Source organism: Papio anubis, chromosome 3 (assembly GCF_008728515.1).
Source record: "Papio anubis isolate 15944 chromosome 3, Panubis1.0, whole genome shotgun sequence".
Lineage (NCBI taxonomy): Eukaryota > Metazoa > Chordata > Mammalia > Primates > Cercopithecidae > Papio > Papio anubis.
In genome coordinates, this window is record NC_044978.1 from 3,165,473 (window position 1) to 3,183,452 (window position 17,980).

The 17,980-nt window shown below is 43.6% G+C and overlaps 1 protein-coding gene across 9 annotated transcripts in view; it reads left to right on the top strand.

Annotated features, from left to right (window-relative positions):
* Positions 1–17,980, top strand: part of FAT1 (FAT atypical cadherin 1) — a 147,635-nt gene that overhangs the window by 14,866 nt on the left and 114,789 nt on the right. For all 9 annotated transcript variants that reach the window (XM_021939042.2, XM_021939049.2, XM_021939047.2 and 6 more), the window contains exon 2: positions 2,923–6,205. In XM_021939042.2, the coding sequence (XP_021794734.2) occupies positions 2,941–6,205 (3,265 nt within the window). In that variant the 5' untranslated portion in view covers positions 2,923–2,940. The remainder of the gene's footprint in view (positions 1–2,922; positions 6,206–17,980) is intronic.

Genomic DNA, 17,980 nt, shown 5'->3' on the forward strand with positions numbered 1-17,980 from the left:
GTAAGCCCTGGCCCTTTGGATTTAGGGCTCCCTCTTTTCCTTCAGGTTCCGGACCGTGGTTTTTCTTTGCCCTGCTTTAGTTTTCTCCTTAGCACTTACTTATGGGCATCGGATATACTCTGTTTACTTGTCTGTCTGTCTGTCTCTGGCCAGGAAATGTGTGTTCCGTCAGGACTTGTTGGAAATTTGGTTCACGTTTGAATCCCCAGCATCTAGAGCTCACCTGAGGCCTAGTATGCGCTCATTAAACCTGTGTAAAAGGAATTAAATAATTAATGGAAGGGGTGAATGGATGGTAAAGATAACACATACTCGTGCTAAAAAGTCCATGGGAGAGACAAATGCCGCTGTAATCACTTCCTCAGCTGCCTGTTTCTCTGCCGGTTCTCTAGAAGTTACCGCTGTGAACAGCTGCTTGTCTGCCTCGACTTTTCTGTCCATTTTAAACTGTATCCGTGGGTACATTTTATCTGCACCCCTTCTCCTCTTTTTTAAACAAACATACATAGGATCAGCTTCGTTTTTCCAGTTAATATAGCTAGACGTATGTCAACATACAGAGTGCTATCTTACCATTTTAATGGCTGCATGACGTATGTCAACATACAGAGTACTAGCTTACCTTTTTAATGGCTGCATGATAACTTTGTATGTGGAATTAAGCAAAAATACTTCAAGTACTTGCAATAGAATCCTAGTATAATACTTTGTTGTATAGTGGATGATGGTAAAAATATCTCCTAAAATATAATGTGTCTCCTGAAACAAAAGACACTGCTTGCTAAACATCATCCAAGTGTTTTTGGTTTTGTTTTTCTGTTTTTGAGACAGAGTTTAGCTCTGTTGCCCAGCCTGGAGTGCAGTGGTGCGATCTTGGCTCACTGCAGCCTCTGCCTCCTGGGTTCGAGTGATTCTGCTGCCTCGGCCTCTGGAGTAGCTGAGATTACAGGCATGCACCACCACATCCTGCTAATTTTTGTATTTTTAGTAGAGACAGGGTTTCACCATGCTGGCCAGGCTGATCTTGAACTTCTGAGCTCAAGGGATCTGCCTGCCTTGGCCTCCCAAAGTGCTGGGATTACAGGTGTGAGCCACCGCGCCCAGCCTCTTTATATGTATTTTTATTTCTAGTTTGTAAATCCCTTGGGATTGGGATCTTTGTCTTTTATTCTTTAACACCATACAAGGTTCTGTCTAATAAGGTCCTCCATACCTGTAGGTTGAATTGAACTTTTCATTGGTTTTGATAAAATTACAAGATTATTTTATAATATTCAGATTTCCCTGAGTATTAGAACTGTTGGCTAAATGGAGATACTTAAAGAGATAGTTTTGGGAGAAAATTGTTTTCTTATTTTGTTTAAATGATAATTGTTCTCCTGGAAGCCAAAAATCTGTCTAATTTCTGACTTTATCTGGAGAGGAGAAGGCATCATAGCGAAAGAACAAGTTAGGGTGGCCAACTTGAACGTGATTCAGTATCAATTAAGCTTTAATTGCTTTAAGCACATCAGGTCTTTTCTTCCCCCTAAGGCAAGGACTTACGGGGCAGAGTTGGCAGTAGCTAAGTTAAGATACTATAAATTAATGTTGTTGTGCCAATTTCAACTGGGCTGTCAAACCCACCCTCCAGTTTGCTCTTTGTTTACCTCTGGTGGCATTCACATTTTGTGAATATTAATTTGAGAGTAACTTTGCAAGATCACAGTGCTGTCCTCTACCAGCCGTGCTGGGGCGTTTAGCGAAGCTGCATTGATTTACAAGATGAATTTGTTGGCAAAGGGGAACAGTTGATCTGGAAATAACTGTCCTGCTTCCCTGGCCAGACCTCAGCCCAGTGGACTTTGCCCACCTTCCCATTTGCCATTTGTTAAAGGCAACGTTTTCTTCATTTCTTCAGTTTCCCTCTTTCCTCCCCCAGTCACCCAGGGACTCTCCTGCAGGGTCTGCCACCATGTATTAACACATTGATTTGAACCTTTATGTGTGTTAGCTTAGAAGATTTAGCTTTTGTGTGTGTGTGTCATCTTCTCATGGAGGGGCCTGGGGAGACAGGTTGTTCGGTGCCCTGAAGATAGGAGGCATTCCGTGAACAACTGGATGTTGACAGCAGTGGTGATAAAACATTGATATAGTTGGTAAGATTTGCTTCATTGACTTAGGAAAAGCACTGCTTGACATCAAACTGCTGAATTCTGGTTTTTCTTTTGTAAATTGCCTTTCTTTCGGGCTTATGTTGGTGTTAAGTATCAGACTTGATGATATAATTGTTTTAATACCTTTAAGTAGTTATATAGAGCTGAATGAGACAGTAAATCCTTACATTATGTAGGGAGTGAACTTAACCATTCTTATACAGAAATAACATAATTTCAGGATAAATTTTGAAAGGAGATTACGAGCTGTTGTTATGGGGCGCCATGTAAAAGCGCTGCTGGCTTTTGTTTTTTCTGAATTAGTTGTCAGAAGCTTTGCATTCTCACAATACTGTAGGGGCATTAAGTTTGCCAGCTTTTGATCATTTAATTCGTTGTATGTAAGTAAATGTAAACAATGTTCATTACTTTTTAATGGTTGCTTATATTTGCCTTAACCATTTAAATATAAAAATATAACTTGATTGTTACAGTTAGTAGTCTTTCATTTGATACTCATGAAGATTTTTGAGTTGTTTAAATATGAAAGATAGGACCTTGTCATTCAAAAATGAAAAGGAAGTTTTTGTTAAGTTTTAGTAATTCTAGATATGTTACAAGAATGTTGATACTTATATTGGAAAACATGAAAAAAATCCCAAACCGTTGCATTTATTTATATTCCATGTGTATGGAAAATATTTGTTTAAATGAGAGTTTTAAAACAATTACACACTTTCGCTTGTTTTATTCCCCATGGTAACGATTCTGATTTCTTCTGTTTCAGATTCCTGAGAGTTAAGCAATGGGGAGACATTCGGCCTTGCTTCTGCTTCTGCTCCTCCTCCTCCAACATTTTGGAGACAGTGATGGCAGCCAAAGACTTGAACAGACTCCTCTACAGTTTACACATCTCCAGTACAACGTCACGGTGCATGAGAACTCTGCAGCTAAGACTTACGTGGGGCATCCTGTCAAGATGGGTATTTACATGACACATCCATCGTGGGAAGTAAGGTACAAAATTGTCTCCGGAGACAGTGAAAACCTGTTCAAAGCTGAAGAGTACGTTCTCGGAGACTTTTGCTTTCTAAGAATAAGGACCAAAGGAGGAAATACAGCTATTCTTAATAGAGAAGTGAAAGACCACTACACATTGATAGTGAAAGCAGTTGAAAAAAATACTAATATGGAGGCGCGAACAAAGGTCAGGGTGCAGGTGCTGGATACAAATGACTTGAGACCGTTATTCTCACCCACCTCATACAGCGTTTCTTTACCTGAAAACACAGCCATAAGGACCAGTATTGCAAGAGTCAGCGCCACAGACGCAGACATAGGAACCAATGGGGAATTTTACTACAGCTTTAAAGATCGAACAGATATGTTTGCTATTCACCCAACCAGTGGTGTGATAGTGTTAACTGGTAGACTTGATTACCTAGAGACCAAGCTGTATGAGATGGAAATCCTCGCTGTGGACCGTGGAATGAAATTGTATGGGAGCAGTGGCATCAGCAGCATGGCCAGGCTGACGGTGCACATCGAACAGGCCAACGAATGTGCTCCTGTGATAACAGCAGTGACATTGTCACCGTCAGAGCTGGACAGAGACCCAACATACGCCATCGTGACAGTGGATGACTGTGACCAGGGGGCCAATGGTGAAATAGCGTCTTTAAGCATCGTGGCAGGCGACCTTCTCCAGCAGTTCAGAACCGTGAGGTCCTTTCCAGGGAGTAAGGAGTATAAAGTCAAAGCCATCAGTGGCGTTGATTGGGACAGTCATCCTTTCGGCTACAATCTCACACTACAGGCTAAAGATAAAGGAACTCCGCCCCAGTTCTCTTCTGTTAAAGTAATTCACGTGACTTCTCCACAGTTCAAAGCCGGGCCAGTCAAGTTTGAAAAGGATGTTTACAGAGCAGAAATAAGTGAATTTGCTCCTCCTAACACTCCTGTGGTCATGGTAAAGGCCATTCCTGGTTATTCCCATTTGAGGTATGTTTTTAAAAGTACACCCGGAAAAGCTAAATTCAGTTTAAATTACAACACTGGTCTCATTTCTATTTTAGAACCAGTTAAAAAACAGCAGGCAGCCCATTTTGAACTCGAAGTAACAACGAGTGACAGAAAAGCCTCCACTAAGGTCTTGGTGAAAGTCTTAGGTGCAAATAGCAATCCCCCTGAATTTACCCAGACAGCATACAAAGCTGCTTTTGATGAGAGTGTGCCCATCGGTACCACTGTCATGAGCCTCAGTGCCGTAGACCCTGACGAGGGTGAGAATGGATACGTGACATACAGTATCACAAATTTAAATCATGTGCCGTTTGTGATTGACCATTTCACTGGTGCTGTGAGTACGTCAGAAAACCTGGACTACGAACTGATGCCTCGGGTTTATACTCTGAGGATTCGTGCATCAGACTGGGGCTTGCCGTACCGCCGGGAGGCTGAAGTCCTTGCTACAATCACTCTCAATAACTTGAATGACAACACACCTTTGTTTGAGAAAATAAATTGTGAAGGGACAATTCCCCGAGATCTAGGCGTGGGAGAGCAAATAACTACTGTTTCTGCTATTGATGCAGATGAACTTCAGCTGGTACAGTATCAGATTGAAGCTGGAAATGAACTGGATTTGTTCAGTTTAAACCCCCACTCTGGGGTATTGTCCTTGAAGCAGTCGCTAATGGCTGGCTTAGGTGCAAAGGTGTCTTTTCACAGTCTGAGAATCACAGCTACAGATGGAGAAAATTTTGCCACGCCGTTATATATCAACATCACAGTGGCTGCCAGTCGCAAGCTGGTAAACTTGCACTGTGAAGAGACTGGTGTTGCCAAAATGCTGGCAGAGAAACTCCTGCAGGCAAATAAATTACACAACCAGGGAGACGTGGAGGATATTTTCTTTGATTCTCACTCTGTCAACGCTCACATACCACAGTTTAGAAGCACTCTTCCGACTGGTATTCAGGTAAAGGAAAACCAGCCTGTGGGTTCCAGTGTAATTTTCATGAATTCCACTGACCTTGACACTGGCTTCAATGGAAAACTGGTCTATGCTATTTCTGGAGGAAATGAGGATAGTTGCTTCATGATTGACATGGAAACAGGAATGCTGAAAATTTTATCTCCTCTTGACCGTGAAACAACGGACAAGTACACCCTGAATATTACCGTCTATGACCTTGGGATACCCCAGAAGGCTGCGTGGCGTCTTCTAGACGTTGTGGTTGTCGATGCCAATGATAATCCACCTGAGTTTTTACAGGAGAGCTATTTTGTGGAAGTGAGTGAAGACAAGGAGGTACATAGTGAAATCATCCAGGTTGAAGCCACAGATAAAGACCTAGGGCCCAATGGACACGTGACGTACTCAATTCTTACAGACACAGATAAGTTTTCAATTGACAGCGCGACTGGTGTTGTTAAAATCACGCACCCTCTGGATCGAGAACTGCAGCATGAGCACTACTTAAAGATTGAAGCCAGGGACCAAGCCAGAGAAGAGCCCCAGCTGTTCTCCATGGTCGTTTTGAAAGTATCACTAGAAGATGTTAATGACAACCCCCCTAAATTTATTCCCCCTAATTATCGTGTGAAAGTCCGAGAGGATCTTCCAGAAGGAACCGTCATCATGTGGTTAGAAGCCCACGATCCTGATTTAGGTCAGTCTGGTCAAGTGAGATACAGCCTTATGGACCACGGAGAAGGAAACTTTGATGTGGATAAACTCAGTGGAGCAGTTAGAATCGTCCAGCAGTTGGATTTTGAGAAGAAGCAAGTGTATAATCTCACTGTGAGGGCCAAAGACAAGGGGAAGCCAGTTTCTCTGTCTTCTACTTGCTATGTTGAAGTTGAGGTGGTTGATGTGAATGAGAACTTGCACCCACCGGTGTTTTCCAGCTTTGTGGAAAGGGGGGCGGTGAAGGAAGACGCGCCTGTTGGTTCGTTGGTAATGACAGTGTCGGCTCATGATGAGGACGCCGGAAGAGATGGGGAGATCCGATACTCCATTAGAGATGGTTCTGGCGTTGGTGTTTTCAAAATAGGTGAAGAGACAGGTAAATATGTTTTCATTGCTTTCATTTGATACCCTCTTCCATGTTTTTTTTTTTTTCTTTAACCATCTGCCCTGTGACAGCTTCTTCACGATTCCCGGTTGCTCTTTGGGCTCGGTGTAGATGTGCATGTGAATATTGTTTTGGCCCGGCTGCTGTATGTAGGTGTGTTTATTCGTCGTAAGCCATGAAGATGGAAACAAAAGGGCCTGAATGATTTAAGTGGCGTAAAGTGAGTAAAAGACCAGGAATATGTTGAAATTGTTCCCACTGATACTGATCTCCAAATTTGTACTCTATTGTCAAAAGCATCATTATGGTTTTTTTCTAACTTTGAGAAGCCTTTCCAATTTTTTTCAGTCAGTGTATTTGCAGGCTCATACTTAGAAAAACTGTTACTATCACCTGGCATGCCATTCAGAGGTTGCTGCGCACCTGCAGAGTTATCCAGTGCATGCAGAGATTATGTGCCAAAACTTCTCTAATGTGGTCTTCGCGTAGTACCTCGTCTAGATTTTGGTTGAGAGGCAGAGGCAGGATAGTGGCGTGTTGAACTGAAAAGACCTGGCTTGGAATCCTGGCTCTTCTAGTTGGTAATTGGTGATCTTGGCCAAGCAAATTACTTCTTAGAACTAACTTTTTCCTCTCCTATATGGGGACACTTAGAATTACTAGAAGGTTTAAGTGAGGGTAGAGTGAAAGAACTCGGGAAAACTCCTGGCGTGTGGTAGGTTTATTCATGGTAGCAGTGCTTTGTTGTAATTCTGAAACCAGGACCTCCAAGGCAGCAGTTCAAGCTAGGAAGTGCCTGTGCTGCACTTTGTACGTACCTCGGTCTTGCTACACAGATATTGTTTAGTTATGTGTCAATATGTCCTGATGGAGGGTGAGCCTTTCAGGGCAGGCTTTTAGCCCCTGCGTCGTCTATCTTTAGCACCTAGCAAAAAGCGCCTGGCACGTAAAAGCTGTTCAATCAGTGTGAAAAGACTACATGAGTAAATGAATGCGTGTGTTGGCTTTTCATGTCCTGCCCTCTGAGAATGATAGTGGAAATAGAAAAGGGGTGATCAAAGCACTCATCAGCAATAGGTGGGGGGCTCAATTTGTTTACTAATCTCATCCATGTGTACTTTATAAATCTGTGCATTCTAAAAGGGACCTTTTAAAAATTACCTTTAAACTTCATATATTCAGTAATACCACACACAAAAAAAACCCAAAAAAGTCTTCAATCAACACCCACCCTGGGATCCATGCCCACAGGTAATAGGTGTAGCGCATGAAAGATGTAGCTACTGTTTAGAAATGCATTATTTTGGGCTGGGTGCGATGGCTCACGCCTGTAATCACAGCACTTTGGGAAGCGCAGGTGGGAGGACTGCCTGAGGCCAGGAGTTCAAGACCAGCCTGGGTAACAGCAAAACCTCATTTCTACCAAAAGAAAAAAAACAAAAAAGCTGGGCTGGTGGTACACCTTTAGTCCCAGCTACTTGGGAGGCTGAGGTGGGAGGATGACTTGAGTCCAGGAGGTCGAGGCTGAGTGAACTGTGATTGTGCCACTGCACTTCAGCCTGGGCATCAGAGCCAGACTCTGTCTCAAAAAAAAAAAAAAAAGTTATTTTGGAAGTTGTAATATATTTTTGTGCTTCTATTAATGCAAGGAATTCTTTTTCTATTGGTTATATGCCACTGGCATATGGCCTATGTATTATGTCTACAGACTATATATATCACTATCTAAAATACCCCTAATTAGTTTATTTCAAGAGAAAATAGCATAATCAACAGCATTTGATAATCCTCTGAAGAGTAAAATGTCTTTTTTATCATTTTATCTGTCAAATATAAGTTAGAATTTTCAGATACAGTTTCAACATAGGAAAATACCCCAAATTTAATAACTGATGCTGAATCAAACTGTTTTTGTAAAATTTTTGAAGAACAGTTGTTTCTACTTTTTTTTCTTCTCCAAAGTAGGTTTCAAAAGCCTATAAAGAACTGTTAAAAGTTAAAGTTGAGACAGAAAATGGAACCAAAACCTTAATTTAAATTCTCCTCATGACTTTAGATGAACACTGGCTTTTGGGTTTTTTCTTTCAAATGAGGAGTATTTTTATTGTTGCTTTTTAAGGAATCATTTGGAAGCTAGTGTTTTTCACCTATACATTTAAGACATTGGGATATTTTTACTACCGAGAAAAAAAAAATAAGGAAACCACCAGCCAAACAAGGTGGTGTCCCAAAATAGATTTATGGCATTTTCCAGAAAGGGCAGTGCCAGACTTTTCCAGTAGTAATTTAGTGGGAGGGCGGGCAGGTGTTGGGATTATGGCAGTGGGGTTGGTAAGTATATAAGAAACTGTTACACATTTGTGTAAATACTGAGATTTAAAGGCGAGAGAGAAGCTGGAAATTTGCAGGTCATTTATTCTGTGGTCCTTGCTTTACAGAGAAAATAAGTAGTGTACAGTAGACTTATGTTTATATGCTTTTGGAAATGAATAAAAGTGTTAGAATAATATTTATACATTGGACCTTGTATTCGTTACAAGATACATTTTTTGGCAGAAGAATTATCAGTCCAAGTTATTTCATCAGAGATTCCTGGCAGGACAATTGGTATCACAGTGTAGAAACTCCTTTAGGAAAAATCAGTGTATTTTGTTGGCTAAAATTAGGCATGCTCATTATTCACTTGGAGTGTGTCTTAACTAATTTCTAGGGCACGACGGAAGTGTGGAAAGATGCATGTCAGGTGAAGAAGTGGAGGGGCGGTTGAGGACCCACTGTGGGGGCCGCCAGAGACGGCACTACAGCTCGGTGTGCGCGGGCGTGTGCCCGGCCCAGGCCAGGTTGGTGCTTGCTGGAACTTCACACGCTGCCCATTGCCCGTTTCCACCAGGGTCTCGCTTTGCCTAGTTGGTGCATTTAATATTGCGCTAATTAATATGAGCCTGTGCAGGAGTGCTGTGGCTCTGGGAACCAACAACCTGTCCACGTAACTGTTCGCTTCTTGCCTTTGTCTTAACTTAAAGCTACTAGTGTTGGTTGAGAATTACAACCAAATTTTTGTCATGTTTTACCTATTTCAACCTGGTCAAATATGTGTATCATTTATATACTTCTCACAGAACAGAGAACCTATCCAGTAAGCTGAATGAAGTTCTATTTTAACGTCTTTCCTTTTCTTCTCTTTAAATCCGCTTAAATTGGAAACCTCTTCTGAAAGGTAGTTTTCTGTTTTTGTAGAAGTAGAAATTCTATGGACTACCTAGAAATCTGTTACCAAATGGACAGTCCTGTTAGCCCTGTGTTTTGTACATGTTTTGCAAACGGCTTTGCAGCGAGAGAAGGCGTAATGGCAGAGTGGGGATGGCGGGCGCAGACTCCCGCAGGGCTTGCGGTGTCATCTGCCCTTCCTGGAGAGGCCTCTGGACGTGGGTGAACTGTTCTGACAGATCCATGCCACGTGACCGCCCTTCCATGTGCGGTTTGGAGGGGGAGAGTGCCATGTGAAAAATTACTTGGAAAGTCGGTCTTGTTAGAGAGCCGGTCTCCAGAGCTCTAATTAAGATTCTCCTCCTCAGATTGCTGTCCGTAAGGCCTGCAGTGAGGGTTATAGAGTAGATTTAACGAAGATGTTTAGTGGAGTAAAGATCTTGGAAGCCTGTGGAATCTCACATTCAGGGACTGGTTTGCCCGGCGTGCTTCTCAGCATCCAGCCCCCTCTTCTACTTCAGATGCATTCTCTGTTGCTTTGTTGTAAGCTTCAACAGGTTTTCCTGTAATTTAAGCAGAACAGAATCTGGAGCATCCCTCCTGTGAGTGTGTGAATAAATTCAGCTTAGTGTTCTTAACTGATGGGTGCTTACTAAGTTAATTATTGCTTGAGCACCAGTAAAACGCTGCAGCTTTTTGTTAATTTTAAAAACTAAGGTAATGTCTAGAAAAATGCCTGGCCAGAAGATTTTGTAGAAATTGCAAATAGAAGTTGGTGTTGAAGCAGTGTTGAGTTGAGGTCTGTTCCCTGATGTGTGTATTGCGTGCAGGATGCCCTGGAATGAATTTGACCTTCAGTCTAGAGTAGTTTGGTTCTGTGTTTGGCTGTTAGTGTACAAAGCAGCCAGGACGAGTGTGTCCCCTTCTGACTCTACTTATGTGGGGAGACCATGGTTTTCATTAAGATAAGAGCAGATTTCTAAACATATTACTGCTGTGTTACTTTTAGCATCCCAGTCCTGGTTTCAGGATTGAAATTTACATTTTGATGAAAAGACTGGGAATAAGTTAATATGGAAGTGTAGCCGTTGGCACAGGATAAGTCAGCATTCATGAAATACGGGAGGGGAAACGAGGACATTTTTCTTAAGAGAAAATGGCTGTATACACATGATGGAGGGTGTTGGAGCCTCATCCCTGTGTCCCCTGTGTGGAGGTCGGCTCCTGGCCTCGTCTCTGTGTCACCTGTGTGGAGGTCGGCGCCTGGCCTCGTCTCTGTGTCACCTGTGTGGAGATCGGCACCTGGCCTCGTCTCTGTGTCACCTGTGTGGAGGTCGGCACCTGGCCTCGTCTCTGCGTCACCTGTGTGGAGGTCGGCGCCTGGCCTCGTCTCTGTGTCACCTGTGTGGAGGTCGGCGCCTGGCCTCGTCTCTGTGTCCCCTGTGTGGAGGTCGGCGCCTGGCCTCGTCTCTGTGTCACCTGTGTGGAGGTCGGCGCCTGGCCTCGTCTCTGTGTCCCCTGTGTGGAGGTCGGCTCCTGGCTTCCCCAGTTAGGTGCACACAAGGCGAGTGTATTTCTACAGTGGAAACGTGAGGGAATTCCGGCCCAGGCTTACCTGATTGTTGACCTCTGTCAGGGAAAATGTTTCTGGAGCTTCTTTCTGGTTCTGCAGAACTCTGGATAGTTCAGCTATTTATTATTCATTCAAGTTAGAAGCCCTTTTCCTAATATAAAGTAGGATATTTGACACACATCCTAGGAACCCTGCTCCTGCTGCGTGTCCTCCTGTGACAGGAGATGGAATGTGGAGGAGGCTGCTGGGCCCCAATCCTTACTAAAGGGTCTGCAGGTGGCTGGGAGCTGGGCGGCTGCTGGTAGCCTGGCTTGCTGTGGTGGGACCCGATGCCACTGTGGGAGCTGGGGCTAGAATTCCTGGCAGCAGGAACTTGATTAGAGACTGGTGGGAGGCCCGGCAGGGAGTTAAAAAATGTGCTGGTGAAAGGGCTTTTGTGTTGCCGGCTCCTCCCTGAAGTGGCCGCAGCTGCTGTCCTCTTCGCTCTTTTTGTTCCCCTCCGAGGAAAGCTTAAGAGAAAAGAAACTGATTTCCCAGCCACAGGGAGACTGGAAGTTGCGTTTTGGCAGAAATGATGTTACCACAGTGTGCTGTTGCTGTGTTCTGGGATACAAATGTTTTGTGTGTCTGTGATTCTGAGTCAAGCAGGGCATGGTGATAATTTCTACCAGGGGAAGGGTCCTTCTTTGAAGCAGGAAGATGTTAAAGGTGAAAATAGGATCTAGTCGAAATCCTAAGGAAGTTCCACTTTCTTACTAAACAAAACAGAGACTCAGCTTTTCTTTAGTTATTTGTATATTTAACACGTTGATGCTTTAATGACTGAACAAGTCTGGTCTGGAAAGGCTCTGGGATGGGAAAGTCGGGCACCATGATTCAGGGCCGTCCCGTGCTGTGGAGTAGCACGCAGTGACACTGTGCAGTGCTGTGATGTAATTCTCAGCAGTGTGCAGGGCCCAGGACCCGGAGGTGTGGGGTGGAAACAGCTTATGTCACCCAGGCCCAGTTTGTCCTCACGCTGTCCGTGGTAATGACACTGGTGGTGAACATCCGTGTAGTAAAAACCACGACAGTGTCAGAGCCGGGTACCGTGCCCGGCATTCTGTGTGTGCCAGTCCATTTAATTCTCACAACCACCAGGTGGACTCTGTCACCCCTACGTTACAGGACGAAACGTGTACGAGAGGTTAAGTAACTTGCCCAAGACTTCTTGGATGCTAAGTGCCAGACCACATGTTACTCCTCTCACTCCTTTTTTTTTTACTCCTTTTTTTTTTTTTTTTTTTTGAGACGGAGTCTCGCTCTGTCCCCAGGCTGGAGTGCGGTGGCGCCATCTCTGCTCACTGCAAGCCCCACCTCCCAGGTTCACGCCATTCTCCTGCCTCAGCCTCCTGAGTAGCTGGGACTACAGGCGCTGCCACCGCGCCCGGCTAATTTTTTGTATTTTTAGTAGAGACAGGGTTTCACCATGTTAGCCAGGATGGTCTCGATCTCCTGACCTCGTGATCCGCTGCCTCGGCCTCCCAAAGTGCTGGGATTACAGGTGTGAGCCACCACGCCCGGCCTCCTCTCACTCTTTCAAGAACGACCTACAGATGCTGTAAGGGAGCCTGTTCAAAAGTGACTCGTTAAGTGGGTTTCTGTGCTAAGCTGGGTTAGGCCAGGTTGCAGACTTGAATCCTGGATTCGAAGCTTGGTTCTGAAGGAGTCGTAAATGTAAGAATCTTCCAGCATTTTTACTCCGAATGACATATTGCTATGTAGCACAGTTAGGAGGATAGGAGTTTGAATTCCATGGCGGTGGCATTCAGCAAGTCAAGATCATGCCAGCGAAGATGTGGGTGAATCCAGGTGAGTACGGTTAGCTTCCCTTGTGTCATTGGCCACTGAAGAGATGGACAAGTGTTGTATTTGTGTTTGCAGTTGTGAAAGGATGATTTCATCGGTAAAGATGCTACCTGTCCAAACTGGACAGGACGTTAATTGTTGGGAGGCTTTTCCTGTGGATGCCACGTTTAAGATGGTGGTTAGGGTCCCAGCTAACTTTCAAAGACAGTTTCATGCCCGCGCAGCCAAAGCTAACCTGATTTGTACCTCCCTCTGCATCGAGTTACACGAGGCCATCCTTCCCTTGCGTTGTCCTCCTTGGTGCCTCGGCGTCAGCAGCTGTCCTCCTGGCCGTGTGGTGCGGGGCGAGGAAGCCAGAGCAAGCTCACTCAGTGTCCCCCTCGCCAGGGAACTGTTTGGTGTTCTAAGGATGTTTAAGGATTATGTGTTCATAATTTGTTGAATGACCTGTGTGTATACAGGTTTAATGTTCACTTAATACCTGGTCTGTTCTTTCCATATTACCTACTTTGTACAACTATGAAAACTGAAAAGTTTTTAAACTTTAGGTGTTGGTTGAAATGTTGGAGATTTTCTAACCATTTAGTTCCCGTTGTTTTTACTTTTTGGATTATTTTAGTTCATAGGGCTGGATTTGTCATGTTTTTATCTATTAGTGTGTGTTTTGTGCGCTGTGTTATTTTGCAGTTACCTTTCTGGCATTTTTTTTTTTTTTTTTTAAACAGCAGACCGTGCTGCTTATAAGTAGTGCATGGTCACCATACAAGACGTAGTGCCACAAAGCACAATCTTTTAAATCTTTGTTACTAGGAATAAATGGACTTGGAAAGATTGCCGTTTGAGGGCACATGCCTGTACTTGTTGAATTGGCAGTTGTCCAGGTTCACAGCAGTGATAATAAGTCTAGGCAACTATTCACATATATACTTCAAGGGCCAGTCTTATCAATTAACTTGCCTTGCCAGTTCAACAAAACCATATCTCCTTCGAATATCTGATATCACATTGAACCCGGTTCATTGCTAGGCCTCCAAGTGGTTCAACCTGTTGAATGGGATTCTTTAGAATGTTTTACTCATTTCATGTTGGAGAGAGTCTACTAATACAGTCTTTCTAGTTGTAAACCAATTTTTTTTTTTTTTAAATACAGGTTACTCAGCTATTTACGTAGTTTCTGAAGACTTCTTTCTAGTTGGTGATAAGTTAGCCATATTCTTATCACCGGTAAGCTTTTTCTTCTTAATCATCATCAGCATGTAATTATAGTTAATGTTTGGTGAGTACTTGCCCTGTACAGGCCCTGTTTTATGCTCTTTCCATAGACTCTCATTAGATTGTGGCAATAATTAGTGAGTAACATTAGGTGGTGTTACACTCTGCGCATGTAGTTCTGTCTGTGCTAAATTAGAGAAACACAAGTGATGGAAATTATGATGCACATCGACCTCGCCATTGAAGTTTGAAATATTCTGTTGCCTTTTTTAAATACAGTAGTGCAGTGCAAGTTGCTGTAGTTACGGTGTGATGCATTAGAAGGCATTCTGATAATTCAGACAGGATTCTTGAGCCGAGGTGTTCCACCTGTTACAGACTCTTCCTTAACCCGTTTCACTGTCTCCCGTGGCACAGGGTCCAGTCTCTCCTCGGTGGAGCCACATTGCCCTAACAGGCCTCCGTGCTCTCGCAGTTAACACCACCTGTGCATCCCTCGGCTCCTGCGCAGCCCTGGTGCCTCAGCCCCTGCCCTGTGCAGCCGTCTACCCCTCTGTGCCTCACCGTTTTCTGTCTCCCTGCCTTTGGGCACACAGTGGTCAGCTCATATTATCTCATAACTCTGCTTGATAAAGCTTTCTTGACAGCCCTCTTCATTACATGGAGCTATTTCTTATCTTTTATGTACTTAACAATATTCCTGCAGTATTACTCTAGTATAATTGTTGATTTACATGCGCTTTTCCTCTAGATTGTCAGCTCTTTGTGGGTGCATCCGAAGTCTGTCAGTGCTTGATTTATGTAACAGGCACTCAGTGCATAATGGTTAGGCTGGCCTGGTAAACCGTCGTGGGGTCTCCTGGGAAACCTTTCCTTACAGCCAGGGAGCCTTTGCTTCTCTTTGCTGCAGGGGCACTTTCTGTATGTTCCTCTGTTGTAGCGTATGACTCAGTGTGCAGCCTGTGTGTGACTTAAATCTGTCTCCGTGAACTCAAGGACAGAGTCGAGTGTAATCATCTTTCCGCCCTCTTCTAAGCACAGTGGCTGATAGAGCAGTCAGTAGCCCTCATTTGTTCTGTGAGCAAATAGATTGTAACATACAGTAATTGTAGTTGTGAAGGTTGAGTGAAGCTTCCTTTCTGCCACGCTGGACACCTAACTGTAGGCCTCCAACACAGTGGTTCCTAATGGTTTTAGCATCACAGAAACTTTGAGAATCTGCTGAAAGCTGTATATTCTTTCTTCAGAGAGACAGTGATTTGATTCAATACCAAGGGGCTCAGTGAAGTGCCGAACCTGTGTTCAAGCATCGTCAGTCTTCTTGGATGCCTGGTTTTGAGGTCCTCTGTTTTGGAGGCTCCGGGGTTGTGAGTCCTCACAAATTCTTATAAAGGAGGACCAGCGGGTAAGGATGATGGTGATGGTGATGATGACGGTGATGACAGTGATAGTGACAAGCATTTTTACAATGCCTTACAACCTGCAAGTATTTCTACATACATTATATGGTGCTTAATGTAATACAGAAATAAAACCTGTATAAAAATTATAAAGGAGCTGGATAAACCTTTACAATGCACAGATCACTTTTCTATATATTTGTACATGTGCCTGAAATGATTTAGGAGAAACGGTCATTCAAGGCTGTTTCCAAGTGAAATAACTGTAGTTCTTTATACATCTGTTTCATCAGATGTTCTGTCTCCCCGTTGAGGTATACAACACAAATAAAATAGATATAATAAATAATATGCAGTCATCCGTCAGAGAACGTGGGGGTTGGTTTCCGGACCGCCTGTGCGCACCCACATCTGTGCATACTGAAGTCTCACAGCCGGACCCCCACAGGCGCTGTGTTTCGCGTGCTGTGAGGACTGTATTTTTGACTTGCCTTCGGTTGAAAAGAGTTCATGTGTAAATGGGCCTGTGCAGTTCAAACTCGTGTTGTCGAAGGGTCATCGGTATCTTACTAAGTTAAGCAGCTTTTTCTAGGCCAGGCTTTGGTCTTCAGTTTTGCCAGCTTACCATGGAAAACCCTTGTTGCCACACCACTAGTATTCCTTTCCTTATTAAGGTAATCTGTCAGGAAACCCCGGCCTCTCATGATAAAGTTAGGCTTCGTTGGCTGATAGAATGTTTGTTTGTTTATTTATTTATTTATTTATTTTTCTGAGACAGTCTCGCTTTGTTGCCCAGGCTGGAGTTGAGTTGCAGTGGCACAGTCTCTGCCCGGTGCAGCCTCCACCTCCAAGTTCAAGAGATCCTCCTGCCTCAGCCTCCCAAGTAGCCAGTATTACAGGTGTGCACCACCACGCCCAGCTAATTTTTGTATTTTTAGTAGAGACAAGTTCTTGCCATGTTGGCCAGGCTGGTCTCGAACTCCTGACCTCAAATGATCTGTCCACCTTGGCTTCCCAAAGTGTTGGAATTACAGGCGTGAACACCTGTGCCCAGTACAGAATTTTTATTTAAATGGACTTGCCGTCTGTTTTTTGACCTCTATGGAAAAATAGCCCTGGCATCATTTCTCAGTTAAAAGATTCTCCCAAATGCATTTGTGGGTCCTGGTTTGCTTTTAGCCTTCTATTAATGTTTTTACTTGCCTCTTTATTCTTAGGGCTGCTTGATGTTAGAGTGTCTCAGACGTCCATGTTCCTCTTATCACAGTGCTTGGCACACTGCTGGTACCGAGGAACTGCCTGCTCAGGGGCTGTTCATCTTTTCATCGATCCTGTACATGTTTGTCACATGATGCTCTTCTTCTGATTGTGGCCCAGCTGAAGGTGTTCACATATTTAAGTGAAAAAAGTTGGGTTTGTCATGTAAATACCAAGTTAGTTTGTTGGTTGAGGCAACAAAATGGAAATTAGTTATTTTTTTAAGGATCTAAAACATTTTAAAAGGAAGTGTTTTTTCTTAATAGCGTGGTGAGCTCATTTAGAAAATGGAAACTGATTAGGAAAGTATGAACATGAGTAATATCGTATTTGGTTTTAATTGGCTGAATGTTGATTTCAAAAAGAAGTCACATGAAGTATCATATCTACAAAGTATCAAGTGTAGAGTTTAAGGTCAGTGATTTTTAAAGTAAGTGTTCTACGGTCTACGGCCGGGCGCCGTGGTTCGGGCCTGTAATCCCAGCACTTTGGGAGGTGGAGGCGGGCGGATCATCTGAGGTCAGGAGTTCAAGATCAGCCTGGCCAACATGGTGAAACCCTGTCTCTACTAAAAATACAAAATTAGCTGGGCTTAGTGACGCACACCTGTAGTCCTAGCTGCTCCAGAGGCTGAGGCAGGAGAATTGCTTGAACCTGGGAGCCTGGGGTTGCAGTGAGCTGAGATCATGCCGCTGCCCTCCAGCCTGGGGGACAAGAGTGAAACTCCTTCTCAAAAACATACGTGTGTGTGCACTTTATATATGGTATATGTTAAAAATTATTTTAGCATGTTTTAAAAATCTGCTTTTGTCATTTGACTTCCACCAGAATATAAGGCTGAAACTTGACTCTGTCCATGTCTGTATTGCTTGCTTAGGAACTGACTGGCATCTAGGCATCCAGCCAATACTGGTTGAATGTGTAAAATTAAAAATTGAAATAGATTATAACAAAATATTGAAGGGAAACACTTATCTAACTAACTGTTGTTGGGAAAGCCCTTTTGAATTTGTCCTTTTTAATACAGTTAAGGCTGCTCTTCCACTGGAGACGCCCTGTCTCCCATACCTTCCAAAATTACAAGAATAGGAACAACAGAACAGTTAAGTAGCAATGCGGATTCCTTTCTTCCCTGGGAGCAGCCTCCTTTGTGAGATTGAGAATCTAGATTCTGAGACTTTCCAGGTGAATATGCCTGAGTTACAGGTTGTGTCCTTGCGCTGTTGAGTAGTGATATTACTTGTATCATCCTCTGGATTGTAAAGTATT